At 41.5% G+C, this 18408-nt stretch overlaps 1 protein-coding gene across 5 annotated transcripts in view; it reads right to left on the bottom strand.

The window, feature by feature from the left end:
• The window catches only part of kcnma1a (potassium large conductance calcium-activated channel, subfamily M, alpha member 1a), a 779423-nt gene that overhangs the window by 214895 nt on the left and 546120 nt on the right, over positions 1-18408 (bottom strand). For all 5 annotated transcript variants that reach the window (XM_078530812.1, XM_078530811.1, XM_078530810.1 and 2 more), the window contains exons 10-12: positions 10495-10605; positions 5515-5620; positions 744-826 (exon numbers count right to left, since the gene is read on the bottom strand). In XM_078530812.1, the coding sequence (XP_078386938.1) occupies positions 744-826; positions 5515-5620; positions 10495-10605 (300 nt within the window). The remainder of the gene's footprint in view (positions 1-743; positions 827-5514; positions 5621-10494; positions 10606-18408) is intronic.

Below are 18408 nucleotides of genomic sequence, written 5' to 3' on the forward strand. Positions count from 1 at the left end.
TCAGAATGGGGAAACATTATATTACACACCACCACCCCCCGCCCCCCCCCCCCACACCCTTCCTGCCCCTCTAGTGTTAATATTAGGGATGCAGTTGCTCCTTAGCTCCCCAGGATGGTGCTGCTGACCTCAATACTACTAAAAGATATTACTATCCTTAAAGGCTCAGAAGCGAGCAATAAAGATGATTCTTGAAGTTAAGAATTTGAGAATAGATTCAAGAAATTGGGATTTTCTTTGGAAAAGGGGGCTTTGGTGTGGCCCAACTATAAATTTCAAGGCAATAAAGGGGGCTGGCAAAACTGATCTAAGCAAACTGTCTCCGTGAAGAGGTCAAATATAAGGATGCAACTTCAACATTGGGAAGTTAGGAGGGAGTAGGAAAATCAGATGCAATTTTTCATTCAAAGGCCTATATGAATATTGGAATAAGTTACCTGAGAAAACCACTGTTGAGGGACGATGGGTTTTAGTGGCAACGAGCTACAAAATTGACAGATATGACATGGATAGGTAGAGGCTGTTTATCTATCGAAAAGGGAATGGGGCTGTTGAGCTGAGTGCCATTTTGATGTTTCTAAAACATCCTGCATTTTTACAATCAAACCAGTTACTCATTACCATGAGCACGGCGCACACAATGGGACAACCTGCTCATCATCTCTGAACATAAGCTGGGACCTTATCCCTTTGCAGGAATATGAGGTTGCTCTCAGTAGTAATGTTCCATCCTCCACTCTTACCTCATGATATTGGAGGCATCTTCAGCATCAGGATCAGGACAGTACTTGTTTGCTAGAATTAGACATGCATCTGATGACTCTATCTGAGACACAGGAAAACATGAAAAGCCAATGAAAGGTGTGGATCAGAGGCAAAACCCAACATCAAATTAAAACACAACTTAAAAAACTGATGTTCAAAAGATTAACTAGATTTTAGACATCTGAGTAAATATTAACCCAAGATCAAGTTTAATCACCATCACTCCCTTATTTGTCAAATTTTGTCTTAGAAAGCTGTATAAAAGAAGAAAGTGAAAATAAAATAAAATAATCCTGATCAAATCATTCTAATGACATTTTAAAATGAAATGTCATTCACAAATGCCATATCTCAGGTTTTTCACAGAGGATCATTCATATCCAGAGAAATCCCACTCTTTATTTTAGAAAAGAGAAAACACTTGTCCAGCTTGGCATGCAGCAGTATCTTGCTGCTGCTACTCTTTATTAGACTGCAGCATTGACCAGGATAGCAAATCTCGACCTCTGCTGACCTTCGTTGATAATTTGGCTAATGGTGGGCCAGCAGTTGGTTGACCTAAACGGCAGATTGAAAGCTGGGGTTTAGCTTCACAGTAAATGGAAAAGAATACCTACAGTGGTGCTAGTAGAGGCTGTCATCACTGTCTCACCATGGACACTGACCAATACCTGATGGTTGTAAAAATGAGCTGGCAGCTGTGGATAATCATGTTTGCATGTTACGTAAATGGAGTAATTAAAAGGCAGGATGAAATTCCGACTACCCAAAACACTCAGTGTAGTTTGGCCCAACTAAATACTCATCCATTAAACTTTCATCGTAAGCTCATCAATTCACTGGTCGGAGATGCTGGGTGTGCATTTACTTTAATATTTTCAGTCAGCACTGGTGTTCAGTATTCCCAGGCAAAGTATATCTAAATACAGAGTTGCAATAGAACCCTCTTCTGGCCATTCCTGTGTGTATGGATGTATATAAACCAAACTGGGTTAAACTAGGTTCACTTTTGCACCAGATGCCATGCTGTACACAACAGTGCTTTTGTTCTGCGGAGATATCACCGTCTGGCAATGAGGGTGGGATTGCAGATTCCCTAACTGAACAAATTTGGGCTGGAGAAGCTTCCAGCAAACCAACAGAGGAACTTGTGAGTATTCTTTCTGTGAGAGAAACACTTAAAAATCTGGTCTAGATAGAAATGTGTTGGACGCATAGGTGGACTGACTTTCGAAGATGGTATTATCAGGTGACTCGGGAAGTACAGCCGTGACTGAAAGTCTTTGGTACATGGAGCAGTTAGAGATGTTTTTCACTACTAACAATATCCTTGAAGATCCTGATAATCCAGCTGTCAAGCAGGCAGTGGGGGAAAGGAAAATAGGCAAGATTTTTGACTGAAGTAGGCCCAGAAGTGTATGAAATGCTTAAAAGCCAGCAAAGCCAAAAGACGCCGCTGTTGGACATTTTCAACCCCAGCAGAAAGCTATCAGTTTGGGTCGGGACAAGAAATCGGCTGCCCGGTGAGGACATTGGAGAGTTTATCATGGCCTTGAAAAAGAATCTTTGAATCCAAAGTCTCCAATATCCACCTTAGCTGCAGCCCGAATGCAGAGGTGGACTATGATTTATGCATATAGGTATAGCATTAAGTACAGACAATCAGAAGATTATTATAATGCTGATGTAATGTCTAGATAACCATCACCAGAAGTAGAGTCCAACAGGAAAGATGTATTTTTCTTTTCGCACATAGATGAGTTGCCAGTCACAGCAGATGACATTGGTAGAACAACTCATAGGGACCCCAAATTGGCAAGAGTTTATGGCTATAACACAAATGGGTGGCCAACACAGATAGTGAATGTAGAAATCTGGCCATTTTTTGTGCATAAGAATGAGCTGTCAGTTGATACAGATTGTGTCATGTGGGAAGCCAGAGTTGTAATTACTGAAGAGTACAGATTGCAGTTGCTATGTAATCTACATGATCAACACTTTAGGGGTGAGTTTGACAAACAGTCCATCTTTGGTGGCCAGGGTTAGATAAGGACATAGAAGACAGTGAAACAATATGGAGTATGTTAGACGTTAGAGCTGCAACTGCCATCAGTACCTTTGAAACCATGGAAATGAACAGATAGAGTGTGGCAGAGGTTACACATAGATTTTGCAGAATTTGAAGGACAACAGCTGTTCATTGAGATAGCCATTCAAAATAGGCTGAGGGGTTCCCAATGAATTGAACAACAACTAGTTAACCTCCAGCTAATTTGCATAGTTTGTTTGCTGCTTATGGGTTCCCAGAAGAAATTGTGTATGACAATGGATCTCAGTTTTGTTCAGAAGGGTTTGCACAATTCATGAGGATGAACAGGGTAAAACACACTAGAGTTCTAAATCATCCTGCTTCCAAAGGAGCAGCTGTGTGCACAGTACAAATTGTTAAGTGTGTTCTTCTTAAGTAGATGCTAGGTACAAATCTGAAGAAACATCAGTTTTCACTGGATCACAGGTTGGCAAATTTTCTGTTTATTTATCGCAACACACTTACACTGCTATCAGCAGAACTCGGCTGAATTGTTTCTTAGAAGACCGTCCAGAATGAAGTTTTCATTGCTGAAGCCACATTTAGCAGTCAGTAGAAGAGAAAGAATCAATACAGAAAGAGTCGTGATAGGAGTATGGTAAGAGAAAATAAGTCTGAAATTGAACCAGAAGGTTAAAGTGAAAGATCACTGCCATAAGTGGTTGAAGTGGCTATCAGAAAGAGTCATGAAAATATGTGGTCCCTGCACGTATTTGGTCAAGATGTTTGGTAGTGAAAAGGTTAGATTTTACGTATAACCATGTAACCTTCAGAGGCTCATGAAGGAGTAGGAAATTGGGAAGAATCAAATAAGCTGATAGTCAGATAGTTGGGATACAGGTAGAATACGAACAGTTATTCCAACACAAATCATGCCTGAAATCAGTACAAATCCAAGTCAGAGACAGACAGACAAGTTTGATGAATTGGAAAATTCAATTGAAGGCCAAGGTCAAATCAATCTTTGTTGGAGAAAACGTCTCCTCAGACTCAGGCCAAGGGTCAAGGTTCTTCCCCAGGTTCTGAAAGTTTGGGTCAGGAAAGGAGTATCCTCTTAGGAAAGCAGTGGTTAAGTTTGATATGTAAATAAATGAAAAACCAGAAACATATAAAAGTTGTGTGGAGCTGGAACATTGTGTAACTTTTTCATTAAGGAGGAAGGAGTATTTCGCACCATCTTGTGTATCATTTGTGTATATAAACCAAACTGGATTAAACTCGTTTCATTTTTGTATAAGACTTCATGATGTATACAGAAGTGCTTTTGTTCTACAAAGATATCACAAGAGTATGCTTCTTTTACTCCACATCAACAACATACCTTAAGGGGAAAAGCATTCTCTGCTGCACTAGCAGGACAAGCTCACTCAGCCACCAGTGTGACAGCTCTGAATGAGATCATCAGTTTAGTAGTAATTTCTCCCAAACTCTGGGAAGTTTTGTATTTTGGATCCATGTCCATTAGCAGTGGACTCAAGATGATCTGAAACTCATTTCAGGATCCTTACACCTCTCAGCAGACAAGATTTTGATTTCACTAGCCTGAACTGAATTCTAACACAACTCCCAGACCCTAGACATAGGGTAGACAACATGCAATGGAACAGAACCCAGTCTCACTGCAGCAGAAATCAAGTGGTACAAAATTATCATTGCCAGTTGATGCCTGCCACAACATCCAACTTCCTAGAGTTTATATTGGCCCAGAATTGGCTGTGAAAATAACAAAGAGTTTAATGAAAAACCATTATTAGTGAGTAAATAACCCAGCACTTTGTGGCAGGGAAACAGGTGTGCTCTGAGTTGTGAATCACCACAAATTGCTGGACAATTTGGACGGATCAGTTTTGCAAAAAACAACCTTCCATGGAGTTTCAAGAAATTGCAGCATTTGCCCAGCAGACATGAATTAAATATCCTGCAGGAAGTTAGGGCTGATACAAGGCAATGTAAGGGCTTTTTTAAGGACATGATTTATGTTTCTGCAATGCTGCTCAACTCCTCCAGCCCAGAACGGCTGCAATTGAAACTGTGGAGTCTCATTCCTGCAGGTAGTAAATTGTTGTTAAGAGGCTTTGAAATTTTTTTTTTCTTTATTTCTTTTCTCACACCTAATTTCAAGCTGAAGGGTGAGAGAAATAAATCTAAGTGGGCATGCCGTGATATGCCGCACTCCTGCAAACTCTGGGCCATTGTCTATCATTACGGCCACAACATATATCTGTGTGACTCTGAGGGTTAAGATACATGCCTGAAACATAAGGCAGCCTTGTGTAACCTATTTATAATTACACCCAGATATGATGAACAATGATGGCTAGTCATCTTCAAAACTTTCCACTCCAGATAGCAGACATCAACAGACAATGGCTGTGCTATTGATCCTCATGTTTGCAGTTGCATGTGATCCTGGGTTCTGTTTCAGTGCATTTTACACACTGGGTAGATTTTCTTACACTAAATGAGATGCAGCTTCCTAAAGAAACCAAAACGAAGCGAGAGCACATCTATCGACAGCGGTTTTGAAAAAGTGTTGCGGATGAATCAGAAGCTGCAGCGCCTATTCAGAATTTAAGCAAACTTTACTGCCTTGGCTAGAATACAAAAAATCATATCATAGCACACAAGGCAGTAGAGTCAAAAAAAGGATACAGGATTACCTTGACTCTGGCTAGATCGTGAGGGTTCAAGACAGAACCTTGGAAGAATTCCACCTGAGTGAAATGTCTTTTAAAAAGGGCTTCGAGCTCAAGGTTAGGGGAAATACTGGGGAGATAAAAACAAATTGAGACAGTTAGTCAAAAATTACATGCAACAGTTTAAACAAGAGAAATACAAGCAGTGACAATAGACCCTATGCTGTTGCAATAATATTCTAATACAAAGCAATTTTGGATGAATGCCAACACTGAGTAGAAATGTGACCAAGGGGTCACCCTGCTGATCTAAGCCCCAGCATACTGGGATTGAGAGGTCTGACTCTCACCCTACTTCTAGGAGCGAGACTCATGTTTTTAAGACATTTCTTAAAATCTGCCTCTTTAACCAAGCTTTTATCTACCTGTCCTTTTATCTCCTTACGTGGCTCAGTGTCTTGGGACATTTTACTATGGTAAAGGTGCTATGAAAATGCAAATTTCTTGGACCCAGTGCAGGGCAAAATTTTGAAAGTTGCTTAGCAGTGAAATATAATGTTGGGGTAGTTTTAGTGTTAGGAGTGAGGCCACTTGTCCCCATATTCAAACATCAAACTTTATCTGGGTGAAAAGCAGAATGGTTTTGTCACTAAGCAACTACATCTACTGGCTCCACCTTGCACAGCACAGGTGATAGTTTAATGAATCTTTAATGTAAGCCATGAAGCTGGAGATTTTATAGAACGTAGGATCATACCTGAATGGGCTCTGATGGGAGCATACACTCAAATAACAGAAGGAGCTCACAGCCCTGGCCTGTGCCACCGTTCTGAATGAGCTACCAAGTAATCCTAATTTCTTGTTCTTTCCCCATAACCCTGTAATGTTTACCTTTTTAAGTATGTATCCAACTCCCTTTTGACCTCCTGACGCCTTCGATCCCCCTCCCAATCTCGTCCCCCAACACTTTCGTTCCCCCCTCCTTCCCAACCTCACCCCCGACACCTTCATTTCCCCCTCCCCAACCTCACCCCCCCCCGGTACATCTTCCTCTTCCAAACACAGCTGGACCTTCCTCTCCACACCCTCGACGATCATCCATTGTGAGCAGACCCTCAATGGTGACTTTCCAACTTCCGTGAGCTACTTTGTGTCAGAGCCATGCCCATGACAATCCACCCAGCATGCGATGGACGTTCCCCCAGGATCCCATTGCTGCCGGGCTCCAGCAGCCTCTGCTCCTTGGATGTCTGCGATACTGAGCAAGGCCCTGACAGTAAAGTCCTGACTTCTGCATGTCACACTTGTTCTGCATGTTTCCCCGCCAATGTGGACAGATTATCCGGGAGAGTGGGGGGAGGAGGTGGGTGAGGGGTGATTCCTGCGGGCTGGGTTTATAATGATATGCAGATGTATTGCAATGAGGTTCCTGACATCAGACAGCGGGGAATGTGGCCAACCACTGACAGGCAGAGCAGATGATTGCAAACTGGTTTCACAAAGTCATGAAACCAATTTTTGGCCTTCTTGCCATACTGACCACTCACGTTGCCAACCACACCCAACGCCGGTGGGCACAGAAAATTCCGCCCATTATTTTCCTTTCTACTTTCAACAAAACCTCTCAATCACATCGGATCAGGTTCAGACAACCCACTGCCAGTGTTCGAGAATACTTCAAGTGTTATTCTTAACTACAGATTTTACTACCTTATGTGGAGCAATTTTGTGCTCCTGTGCTTTCAATGTGGAAAACCTGAGTTCAGGGAGTCAAGGTCGGAGAATGGGTTACAACACTCCAGTCCTGATTCTCCAAACCACCCTTCTGGGGAGGATGCATTCTCTATAGAACCTGATGGGATTTTCCACTGCAAAAAATATGACTTAAACAAAAATCTGCTTTTCTAGAACGTGTTTATTTAAGGTGGATTGATTTAATTTTCCCTTGCTCTGGAGTTTTGGTCTGTACACATTGCGCTCAACAATTATCAAAAGTAACATCTCACACAGTCCACTTGACACATTCCCTCAGCTCCTTAAAGCGTTCATGAAGGGCTCTGATTGCCAACTAAGACCAATTACTGGAGATTACACACTCCAATGAAGGCAAGCAGCATCTTTCTAAAGCCTACAGTCTAATTCAACACGAGGCACACGTGTTAGGAATGGATGAAAGAGGTGTCACCAAGATGTAGGATAAAGGTTTGCATGTCAGAGTTCCCTTGTTCACGGCTCCTGATCACAGGTTGGCCGCCTGGTGCCATTGTGGGCTGGAGTCAGTCCTCTCCCCATGGCCCAGAGGTCAGTCGAGTTGCCCTGGGCTGCTTCTTCATCGCATCCTGCCAGTTGCAGGGAGACAAAGAAATGGGTCCCTGAGTCTTCAGCTGGGGAATGGCACAAATAACTAAAGAGAGGGAAACTGGAGGAGGAGGATTTTTTTTTTAATAATTCGTTCTGAATAAGAAAAAGAGGAATATTGCAATTTCTAATTACTCTGACCATTTTCAAATTCAGGTCCAAAGGTTAGTGTCACCTACTGGTTCCATGACAAAATGCAGAGATACAAGTTATTAAATAATGTTGGAAAGAATTGTACTTAATCCTCAATTAGGCTCTGAAAGATTTACTGACTAGACAAGTCCTTTCTATGAAATGAACTCTTTCTAATATTTTCTCTTTTTATGGGCTTGAGGTGAATGTTTGTATTGTGCCAGAAGTCGAGATTTACTAGAACTTGGTAGGATTCAGCATCATCTTCCTGTGGGAAAGCTGAATAACCAGATTTATTCATGGGTTTGCTATTCCCCCCACACCCTACTCCTCGCAGAAAGGCATTGACTTCTGGTTGACATATGGCTCCATTGGTGCCACACACCCAGAGGTATTGCAAATCCAAATAGTTATTATTAACATGCTAGCCCAGACAGAAATTTAGGTACATCACAGCTGAGTCAGGTTCAGTCCCTGTGCAATGTTCACAGGTACAAACTTTCCAACAGTGCCTGAGCTGAATTGCCTCCTACCTAATCCAAGTTGGACTGAGGCCAGGTGTGGGGTCTTGAGCACTGGCCCCAGGGGTGGTCGGCCCTCAGCAGAATGCACTGGGGGTAGGGAGGTGGGGAAGTGGGGGGTGGCTGGGAGGGGAGTTGGCCTGGGCCATTTTCTGGTTTGTGTGGCTCGCTTACTCACTGCCTAGTCTTGCGCAGCCTTTGATGGAGCTCCTGGGATCATTTTATATTATTACGATCCACATCCACAGTTTAGGAAAATCAGCAGCTACAGATGCTGCTCAGATGAAGTGAGTGAATTGCTCAGCTCCCCTGCCGATGTGTTAATCCAGACAACAGAAGACTGGAACCACAGGCAATGAATCAAATCATCACTGCTATCAATAATATAGCTCACAGTGGTCCAGCCAAAGCTCAGTCATGCTAATCTATTTAGCATCATTTCTAAAATGAGATGAAGCAGCGATGTCATTTAAAAAGATGTTTTATTCCAGCACAAATACACAGTTTTAACATTTCCTGTGTCCTTTTCAACAATAACAACTTACACCTTTAACATATTGAAAGATCCCAAGGTATTTCATGTGAGCAATTATCAAACACATTTTGACACTGAGCCACTTAAGAGGATATTAGGACAGATGGCCAAAACCTTGGTCAAAGAGGTAGGTTTAGAGGTGCTAAACCTTAGAGGTCCTAAGGGCGGAGAGGTGGAGAGGTCTGGGAAGTGAATTCCAGATCTTAGGACCCAGGCAACTGAAGACATAGGTGCCAACGGCAGAGAGAAGAAAATTGGGGATGCGTGAGAGGCAGAATTGGAGAAGTGCAGAGATCTCAAAATATTGGTGAGGCTGGAGAAGGCTACAGAGATAGGGAACAAACCTGCTGGAAGTTTTGGTATTTATGGTGTCACATTTGTGGTCACACATATAGGAGCCCTTTACTTCATTGCTTAGAAGAGTATCATATTAACAATGGTTCAGGGATGAGGTCCCAGTGTCTGATCTATTTATATCATGAGTGTCTCCAGTTTGATGACTAGTCTGTGCTAAGTCAGCTGATCTCCACTGAGACAGCAGCAGTGTTACAAATGACCACATCACCTGGATCTAGGAGCAGAATTTTAGACTGAGCACTGTCCAGTGTTCTGGTAGGAACTCTTTATCTTATACACTGATTGAATCTCCTTTCTCATTTTGGCTGTTGTATGTTGCCAGCATTTTCTGTTTTATTCCCTAGGTTGTTCCATGACATTTACTGAGGACACTACATTGGGAAATAGATGAATGGGATTTCAGTGGATGACAGGTTCTCAAAATCTTGTAGATTTTTAGACCACAACCTTTACAAGCCAATAGAATAGTGGTGGAAAATCATAGTTACATTGGTATTTTCTTTGTCTTTCTGATTTTCTCAAAGACTTACCCTGGATGGAAGCAGTGACAAGGAGGTACCTTATCTAAGTGGCCCAAGTGTGAGCCAGGGCAGTAAGGGCATGAAGTGTCTTTCAGCCCATTCCTGCTCTCCCAGAATTACACTTTCCAAGTGGGGTCACAGGATAATAATCAAGCTGACTTGTTTCTACGCCAGCCCAGGGGTAGTGCTCTGACCATTACCACAGCCAAGGTCAGCTGCTGCAACTGGGACCTTCCTTATGCACTGTCTATACTCATGAAACCACCAGGCCAGTTCAAATTGGCCTTCTATTCATTGCTGGGCACAAAAAGTTGCACTTTCCAGGCAAAAGGCTTTTTAAGAAGGATGTAAAGACGTGTGAACACGAAATAAGACCTCATTCCATGCTTGTGTCTGTATCCCTCTTTCTCCCCCATTTCACACGTGACTAATGAAACAGGTTCACAAATGTACAGGCTTTATCTTTTTCAGTATATGGCTTTAGATTGCAGAAAAATCAGGGTGCAACCATGGAACATTTCAATCAATCACTGTGTCTCTACACATTACTGTTCCAATATAAATCAAAACTGTTACTTACTTGTGCAGAAAGACTATTTCTACATTCACATCATCCCTATCCTTGTGCAAGAAGTCCTTTAGAAAATTGGAGACACTCTCTAGTGTGATGTGTCCACACACCACTATATGCCTGTTGAAGTGAAAGTAGACCAGGACAATAATCAGTGCCAGAGCTTAGGTCAAAAGATTCCTACATTAATGTAATCTTATTATTTCACCAGAGACACAAAATCGTGGTGCTGTGACAGAAGGTGATGGATTTCTATCTGTGAAACAGGAAATGCTCATGATCTTTTAGAATCCTGTGTCCATCATACAGAAGAGGGGAATAGAAATTCATTCCATAATTTAAACCCAACAAGATTTCCAAGCAGGCCTGAAAGGCATCTCCCCTCTACCTGAAATGCTCCTGTAGTACAACACTAGTTTTTACTTTACTCTTGATCAAACCCACAAGGTACTGGGAACAAGATATAAAGAAACATCCAATTCATCAAATGCGCAATTTGTCAAATCTCATTCTGGACTACTGGCAATTCTAAGATTGGCAAAAGCAATGCTGTGGAATCCTGTTCTGTTTCCTCTCACTGACTTCAACAACAAAAGCCTTTCCTCTGCCACTTTCACCAGAGCCAGCCAATCACTCTAGGTTTTAACCCTATTTGAAAGCACTGAAAGTCTAGAGATTTTGAAACATTTTACCTTAGAACACCAATTGGTGTTTAGAACCGCAAATGAAAAAGAGGGTATAACAAACAGGCAGAATGAAGCAGAGACACTTACAGCTGGGCTTTTAAACACATCAGTGACTATTCAGTGCTCAGTTTTGACGTCTCTCAAACAATCATGTACCACAGGGAAAGGCCTGAAACCTGGCTTGTTGCTACCTAAATAAACACAATGCTTGGAGTACGGTTCAGAATCAACTGTAAGAAGCAACAAGCAACAGCTACACATAATCCGCAGCAAGGAACGAAGAGCTTACCCAAAATCCAAAGCTGCAGGGCATCCCTTTAATATCTAGTTTCACTGTGTATCAAACACGGATCCAAAAGTGCTCAAACCCCTGGTGAATTTATAGCTTCTTTCGCTATACTGCCTTAAAGAATCACATTGGAAATGACGAGAAAGTATTTGAAATGTGATAAGAATGGAATACATAGATCTGTGAATAGCACAGTAATCAGATTAATCTTAGTGTATTATGGGTGTAGTGCAAGGTTTTCTATCATCTGTTGAGACTGATGAAGGGAAATCAATTGTCAAGTCTGATAAAAGTCTAACAGGATATTGAAGAGTTATTGAGGTGACATGGTAGATTTAGTGCCAGACAGGCAGAGGTATAGATGGATGTGAGGCAATTAGACAGCTCCCAGCACACACAATTTCAAAACAGAGTTGAGGAAATGACTTATCTAGCAAGACATGTTGTACCAGGGCTGATAACCATTTAAATTGACAGACTAAGGGAACTAAAATCAGGTTTGATGAACCCCTTAATATACCCAATACAATAGCTCCAATAAACACCTTCACAAAACATGGACACAAACCAATAAGTCTTTTCGCATACTCCAAAGACCAACCTCAATAAACTCCTTCATAAGCAGCGTACAAACTAATAAACCCCTTCACACAGCCCACAGACCAACCCCAATAAACACCTTCCCAAACCATACTAACAAACCAGTAAGCCCCTTCAAATACCAACCTCAATAAACCCCTTCACATAGTCTACAAACCAACCCCAGTAAACCCCTTCACAAACCTCATCCACCAACCCACAAAAACCTTCTCAAAGAAATTGTAAATATCCAGATTCACATGGTTAGATGAGGTACTGGCAGACTGTCGGTGTCTGTGCATCTACCCTCAGCCGAGGAAGAAAATAAAATTGGGTCAAATAAAAATCTGATTTATTTTCATCTAGAAAAATTGTGAAGTGTTGATAATGTCCATTGAATATAAAAGTTGGGTAACTGCTGTAAATTTTAAGTTGTCTAAGGGATACATAAACAGCGCATAGTCATCCGGGAATCCTGAATTCCACTGTGTGTACGTTAATCCTTTTGTGGGGACAGGGGCATTGTTTTCAGTTGTGGGCTACATAATGCAATTCTACACTAAAATAATACTAATAAACTAAGCAAAACTTAGAAAAACATTGGCAAACGCTTTAACTGCAGTGATTGCCATTGGTAGCTGTGCTGCTCTTCGGGGGCTTTTCTAACTTGCTAAGTAAATAACTAAGTAATTATTGTGGGATTTTAAAACAAAGATGCTATGGACAGTTGGAGAAAATGTGTGAAGTGACTGGTTTGCATTTTTAACATGATAACTCGATCAATTAATTTGTTGTGCTGTGGCTCGGTGGATGGTGCTGCATTCTGAGGTTTACTTGGCACAGATTGGGTCACTGAGTGCACTTATGACCCCAAAGATTGAGAGGCCTCAGTTCCATGACATAACGTATGAAGAGCACTCCATGCAGAAGATGCTCAAAATATGCAGCACATAAGTCAGCATCTGAAAGGGAAAGGCAAGCTAATGGTATAGATTCTCTCAAGTTCCAAGCTCCTTTCCTCTTTCAGATGCTAAATGACCAATATTTATTGTTTTTATTTCAGATCTCCACCATGTGCCAGTTTTTTCCTCATCTAACCTTCTAAAATACTTTCCAAAAGTGCATTCACCATTGTTTGTACATTACAGCAGTAACTGCACTTCAAAAATTACTTCATTGGTTGTAAAGTGCTTTGAAAGTCCTGAGGTTGTGAAAGGCACTGTATAAATGCAGTCTTTCTTTTTCATGCTGTCTGTTAGAATATATTTAGTTTTGGCTTTTAGTGCTAAATTTTACAGATGTTGAGGAAACTGATATGTGGAGTATAATTATGTATGAAAGCAGCCATTTTGCTCTTTCTAAAACACTAGTTAAACCTACCGGTGAAGGACAGATGCTTCTTCCAGACTGCTCTTGGCAAATTTGAAGAACATTATGTGATTAGGATCTCATGGGAGCATTTCAATTTAAAATAAGATTCTTAGCTTGAAAGCGAACTGGAAAGGACAATGTGAAGAGATGCAGATGTTCTTGGAGGAGGTAAAACAAAGAAGTGAAGCAAAAGAGCTAATTTCTCCAAAGAGTCCTTTGTAATTATATAAAAAGAAAGCATGTGTGCGCATGAGTGCATGTGTGTATTTCATGTATCTGTGTGTGTATACATTTGTGTGTTTGTTATGTTTAATTTGTCTCATTTATATCACAGAGCTACTTCAAGTAGGAGTTCCATAATAGACTTGGATGTGGCAATCTGCCGATTTGTTTTGTACAGCAGATTCCAAAGCACCAACAACAAAAGACATACAGCTGTGGTTTGCATGTCCACATTTGTTTGCAGATTGCAATTTGCAACTTGCCTTCCTGACTTTCGTTTTCCAGTAAAGCCCTGAAACCTGGAAACCACATCCCAGCATAATGGCGGCCGACAGAGCAGCTATTTCCAATTCTACTTTGGTACAGCAACATCTGAATGTGGGAGGATCAATCACATCTTCATGTGACTCTTATAGGGGCAGCAGCATTGACTGATTTACCTCACACCCTGTCATTGTTGTGAAGTAATTGTAATATCAGAGCACTTTTACCTAGGCAATGTGCATGAATGGAGTTTTGCCAACAATGTGAACCATACTGTGGCGTGGAAGAGAAGCTGGTAGTATTTTTCCTGTGTGCCTTAATTATTTTAATTTAAATTGTGAGTGTTGCCCATACTTCTGGGCACTTGTTGGGAGAAGTTACTGGGCCTGATTGTACGAGGAAACTGATCTAAGACATAAGGCAACATGTTAGCTGATGTGGCTTTACAGTTATTACATCTTCCTCAGGATTGGATAGAGTAGCTCAGATGGTGTCGACAGCACTCGCTGATTAAATAAAAATATTTATTAAAACAGCTCAGTTAGCTAACCCATAAAGATCAGAAGATCCTAGGTTCAATTCTACTCAGTGCCGAGTGAGCTATTTACAGCAGAACAAGGAGGAACAGAAACAATGGCCAATAATAGAGGGGCATTGAACATCAGAGTCACTTTAAAAGTGAAACAGTCACAAATATCTATCGAGTTTTTGTCATCACCAGCGTTGAAGTTGGGACAATAAATTGGTCCCAAAGGTCCAGGGTTGGGGAAGTGAAAATCAGGCATGGTTTATGTCCCTGATCACAATCTAGTGGAGACAGGGTCTGGCTTGGCAGTGATAACCCCCTACATCAGATCAACTGCTGGCACTCACTATATAGGCTCACCCATGGAGAATGCTGGTTACTTGAGCAAGGTAATGGAGGACTCCTGAGCCTGTAGAACTCCATCAACAGTTGATGTTCTCAGAAAAGAAGAGGATGAAATTGGTAAGAATATTTTTTTTCAATCTGTTTTAAAGACCCAGAACTTCCAATCTCTGGATGGTCATACCCGGGATGTACCCCTAAAAATGCGGTACAGGATCCCTTGGAAGTCATTTAGCACTGACTACTCAGAAATTGCCCAGGAAGTGAGGACTTCTGATGGGCAATTCCCCTGCATCTGGAACCCTCTGAAATAGTCTCCAACGCTTGAGTTAGAGTCGGAGACTTTGGATGCTTCCAACTTCCTCACCTGAATAGTTACCCAGGAAAAGTTAGAAGGTTAAAACCTGTTCTAACTCCTGGGTAACTGTATAACTGACCTCCCCCAACTCCCCACTAGAACCTGGACTACACCCCCACCCCACCATTACCCCCCCCTCAACCCTCTGACTCAACCCTGACCCCCAATTATCACCCCCAACTAACCCCCAACCTGACTAACCCCCTGACTTCCTGACCCAACCATCCCCCTGACCTGACTCACTAACCCCCGACCCCCTCATCCCACTTCCCTGAACACCCCCCTACCCCCTCACCCACTTACCAGCCTCCCTACACCCTCACCCACTTACCTTCTCTGCATTGTTTCTCAAAGTGGCTTTGGGACCTTTAAACGTTCTACTTACTGGATTACAGCATCTTGAGCTGTAGGGTAGGATTGCTACGCTGTGAGAGTTTGGAAGGACCCTCCATCAGAAGACAGGCCCGAAAAATTGTACGAAGGTAAGTAGATAATTTTTTGTCTGATCTGGGTAGTAAACAGAGATTCCAAGCCAGATAGGAAATTCTGGGCCGTTACCATATTAAGAGTCCATCTAATTGTGGCCACTTTTCAGTTCCCAACTTCTGACAATGTCAAAATCTTGCTGAGATATTGTTCAATTAGCATCATGTCCAGGGATATCTCGTGTAAATAGCCATTGCTCATCATCAAGCTCAGTAAATGTCAGTGTGATATTTTGCCAAGGGGACATCACAACTGAGCTTAATCCAACAGCAACATCCACCAGGCACTTTTCTATCAGGAAACATTAGGTAGCAAACAGAAGCAAGAATTTTGGCTGACATTCTCCTTTCTACCTGGGACCAGTTATAGCACTCTGGCCACATGAGATCAACTACGTCATCAAAAATCATAGTTTAGTACAGTGCAGAAGGAGGTCATCTAGCCCAACAAGTCTGTGTCAGCTCTTTTGAAAAGCAGTTAAGTTGGTCCCACTCCCTGGCACTTTCCCCATATCATGGCAAATTTTCTCCTTCTCCCAATTTCCTTTGAAGGCTACTATTGAACCTGCTTTCACCACCCTATTAGGCAATGCATTTCAAATCTTAACCACTTGGGGCATAAAAAAGTTTTCTCTCAGGTCACTTTTTGTTCTTCTGCCAATCACCTTGAATCTATGCCCTTTGGTTCTCAATCCTTCAGACATTGGAAACAGTTTCCTTTTATTTATTCTATCTAAATCCTTTCACGATTTTAAACACCTCTATTAAATTCCCTCTTAGCCTACTCTGCCCTAAGGAAAACAACCTTTCTCCGGTCTATACACGCAACTGTAAAATCTCATTCCTGGAACCATGTCAGTAAATCTCTTCTGCACCCTCTGCACAGTCTTCACATTCTTCCTAGAGTTTGGTGCCAAGAAATGTACACAATACTCCAGCTGGAGATGAACTAGTGTTTTACTTAGGAGACTGGTAAAGAACAAATAATGTTGAATTTAAGCTACTGAAATAACAAATTTGTATTTACAAATATGTGGACACAGAATTCCAATCATATCCCAAAAAGAACCGAATGCTCAATGACCAGGATTGAGTTTAAAATATATAAGGCTTGGACTGTGGCAGGGGCACTGTTGGGATTGGAAGGCAGGAGACAAATTTAATACAACAAAAAAGGAAATGGTCATTAAAGCTTAATATTTGTGTTGAAGCCTGGAAATGAGTTTTCAAGGTGGTACAAATGAATTATTGAGGAATGGGATAGAAGCACCAGCAGTCAATTAAATTTCAAGCAAAACATTTCATCCTTTTATTAATTCAATTCTCTGCGGCTTTAAAAGAGGAGTAATTAGATATGCATAGAATCCAATAACTTTTTTTTACAATTTAACAGAACATTAAGCAACATTAAGTTGTGTGAAGCTGTGTATCTTTGATCAGAAGATGAAAGCACATCTGAAGTAATCTGGTCATTAGATGAGTTCCCAGTAAATGTAATTAATAATTTGGAAAATATTCAACGTAAGTCACCACCATTGTTAAGGGTGTGAAAATATAATCTTACAAAATCACATGGAAACATCTTTTAGGGAAACAACATTTTCCATAACCATTCCCTCAAATATTTGTTCCTGTTGAGTGTATAAATAACATCTGGGTTTTCAGGCTTTAAGCTCCTGTATACACTGCTTCCCCTGGTAGAGAAGAAAAGGCTCAAGTGATGAGTACAGTGGAATGAATACTAAAGGCTAGCTGCTACTTTTGGATTTTATTATTTTCATAATTTTGAATGTCTTTTGATATCCCAAGTGTGAAGTACCATTTCCAGAGTAGCCAAGAATCTTCATCCAGGCCTCTGTGGAATCTGGTAGGAGTCGAATGAGAGGAATTAATTTGTCAAAATAAATATTAATGCTCATTCTGCATCTCCCTCCCACCTACTGCTCTTTTAATACCTGCCTGAGTGGGAGCTTGTCACAAGGGGATTTTGAGCCTGGCAATTCAGTGGTCAATCATGCTAGTACACCAATCACTGTTCTTCATAACTAAATGGAAGAAAGATAGGAAGCTGAAGGCCAGTAGATCTAGGACCCTGTAGTCATCTGCAGGAACTAGTTCCCCGAGGGAGAGGCTGAAAGCTGTTAGCTGTACAACAAAGTTGCACCAACAGCCTTATCCATTAACTTCAGGGTCCCAATGGTTTGGAAAGCTCTACAGAAGTATTGATTCCATACTTGCAGAAGACAGGCAGAGCTGTGTAGATAAATGAAGATTTAGGCCAGTGAGCCTCTTCTGTACTACCAGGGATTTAGACATATACCCACCACCAGACTGCCAGACATCTGATGCATACTCACAAATAGCATGGCAAGATTCAGATATATTCCCACCACCAGACTGCCAGACATCTGATGGATATCTACAAATACCCTGCAAGATTCAGACATGTATCCACCACCAGACAGCTAATGCATACCCAGAAAAGCCTGGCAATATTGAAATACATAACTGGACCGTCAGAGTTCAGCACACGCCTTTAAATTGTCCGACATTGATTGCAAAAGCACATCCAATCAATACAAGACTTTTACACACAAATACATTGCCCCAAACAGTTTGAGAGCGGTTCGGGTTATTATCTGGGACCTCCCTTTCCCCAGACAGCCAACATTTCAAATACAAATCCACCACCACAGGGATAAGAGGGAAAACAGACCCTCAGTCACAAAAATCCACGATTGAGATTCAAATTAAGCAATAAAATACCCTTACCTTAACATGATGGAGAAAAGCATTCGGTG

Source organism: Cetorhinus maximus, chromosome 27, assembly GCF_964194155.1.
Source record: "Cetorhinus maximus chromosome 27, sCetMax3.hap1.1, whole genome shotgun sequence".
Lineage (NCBI taxonomy): Eukaryota > Metazoa > Chordata > Chondrichthyes > Lamniformes > Cetorhinidae > Cetorhinus > Cetorhinus maximus.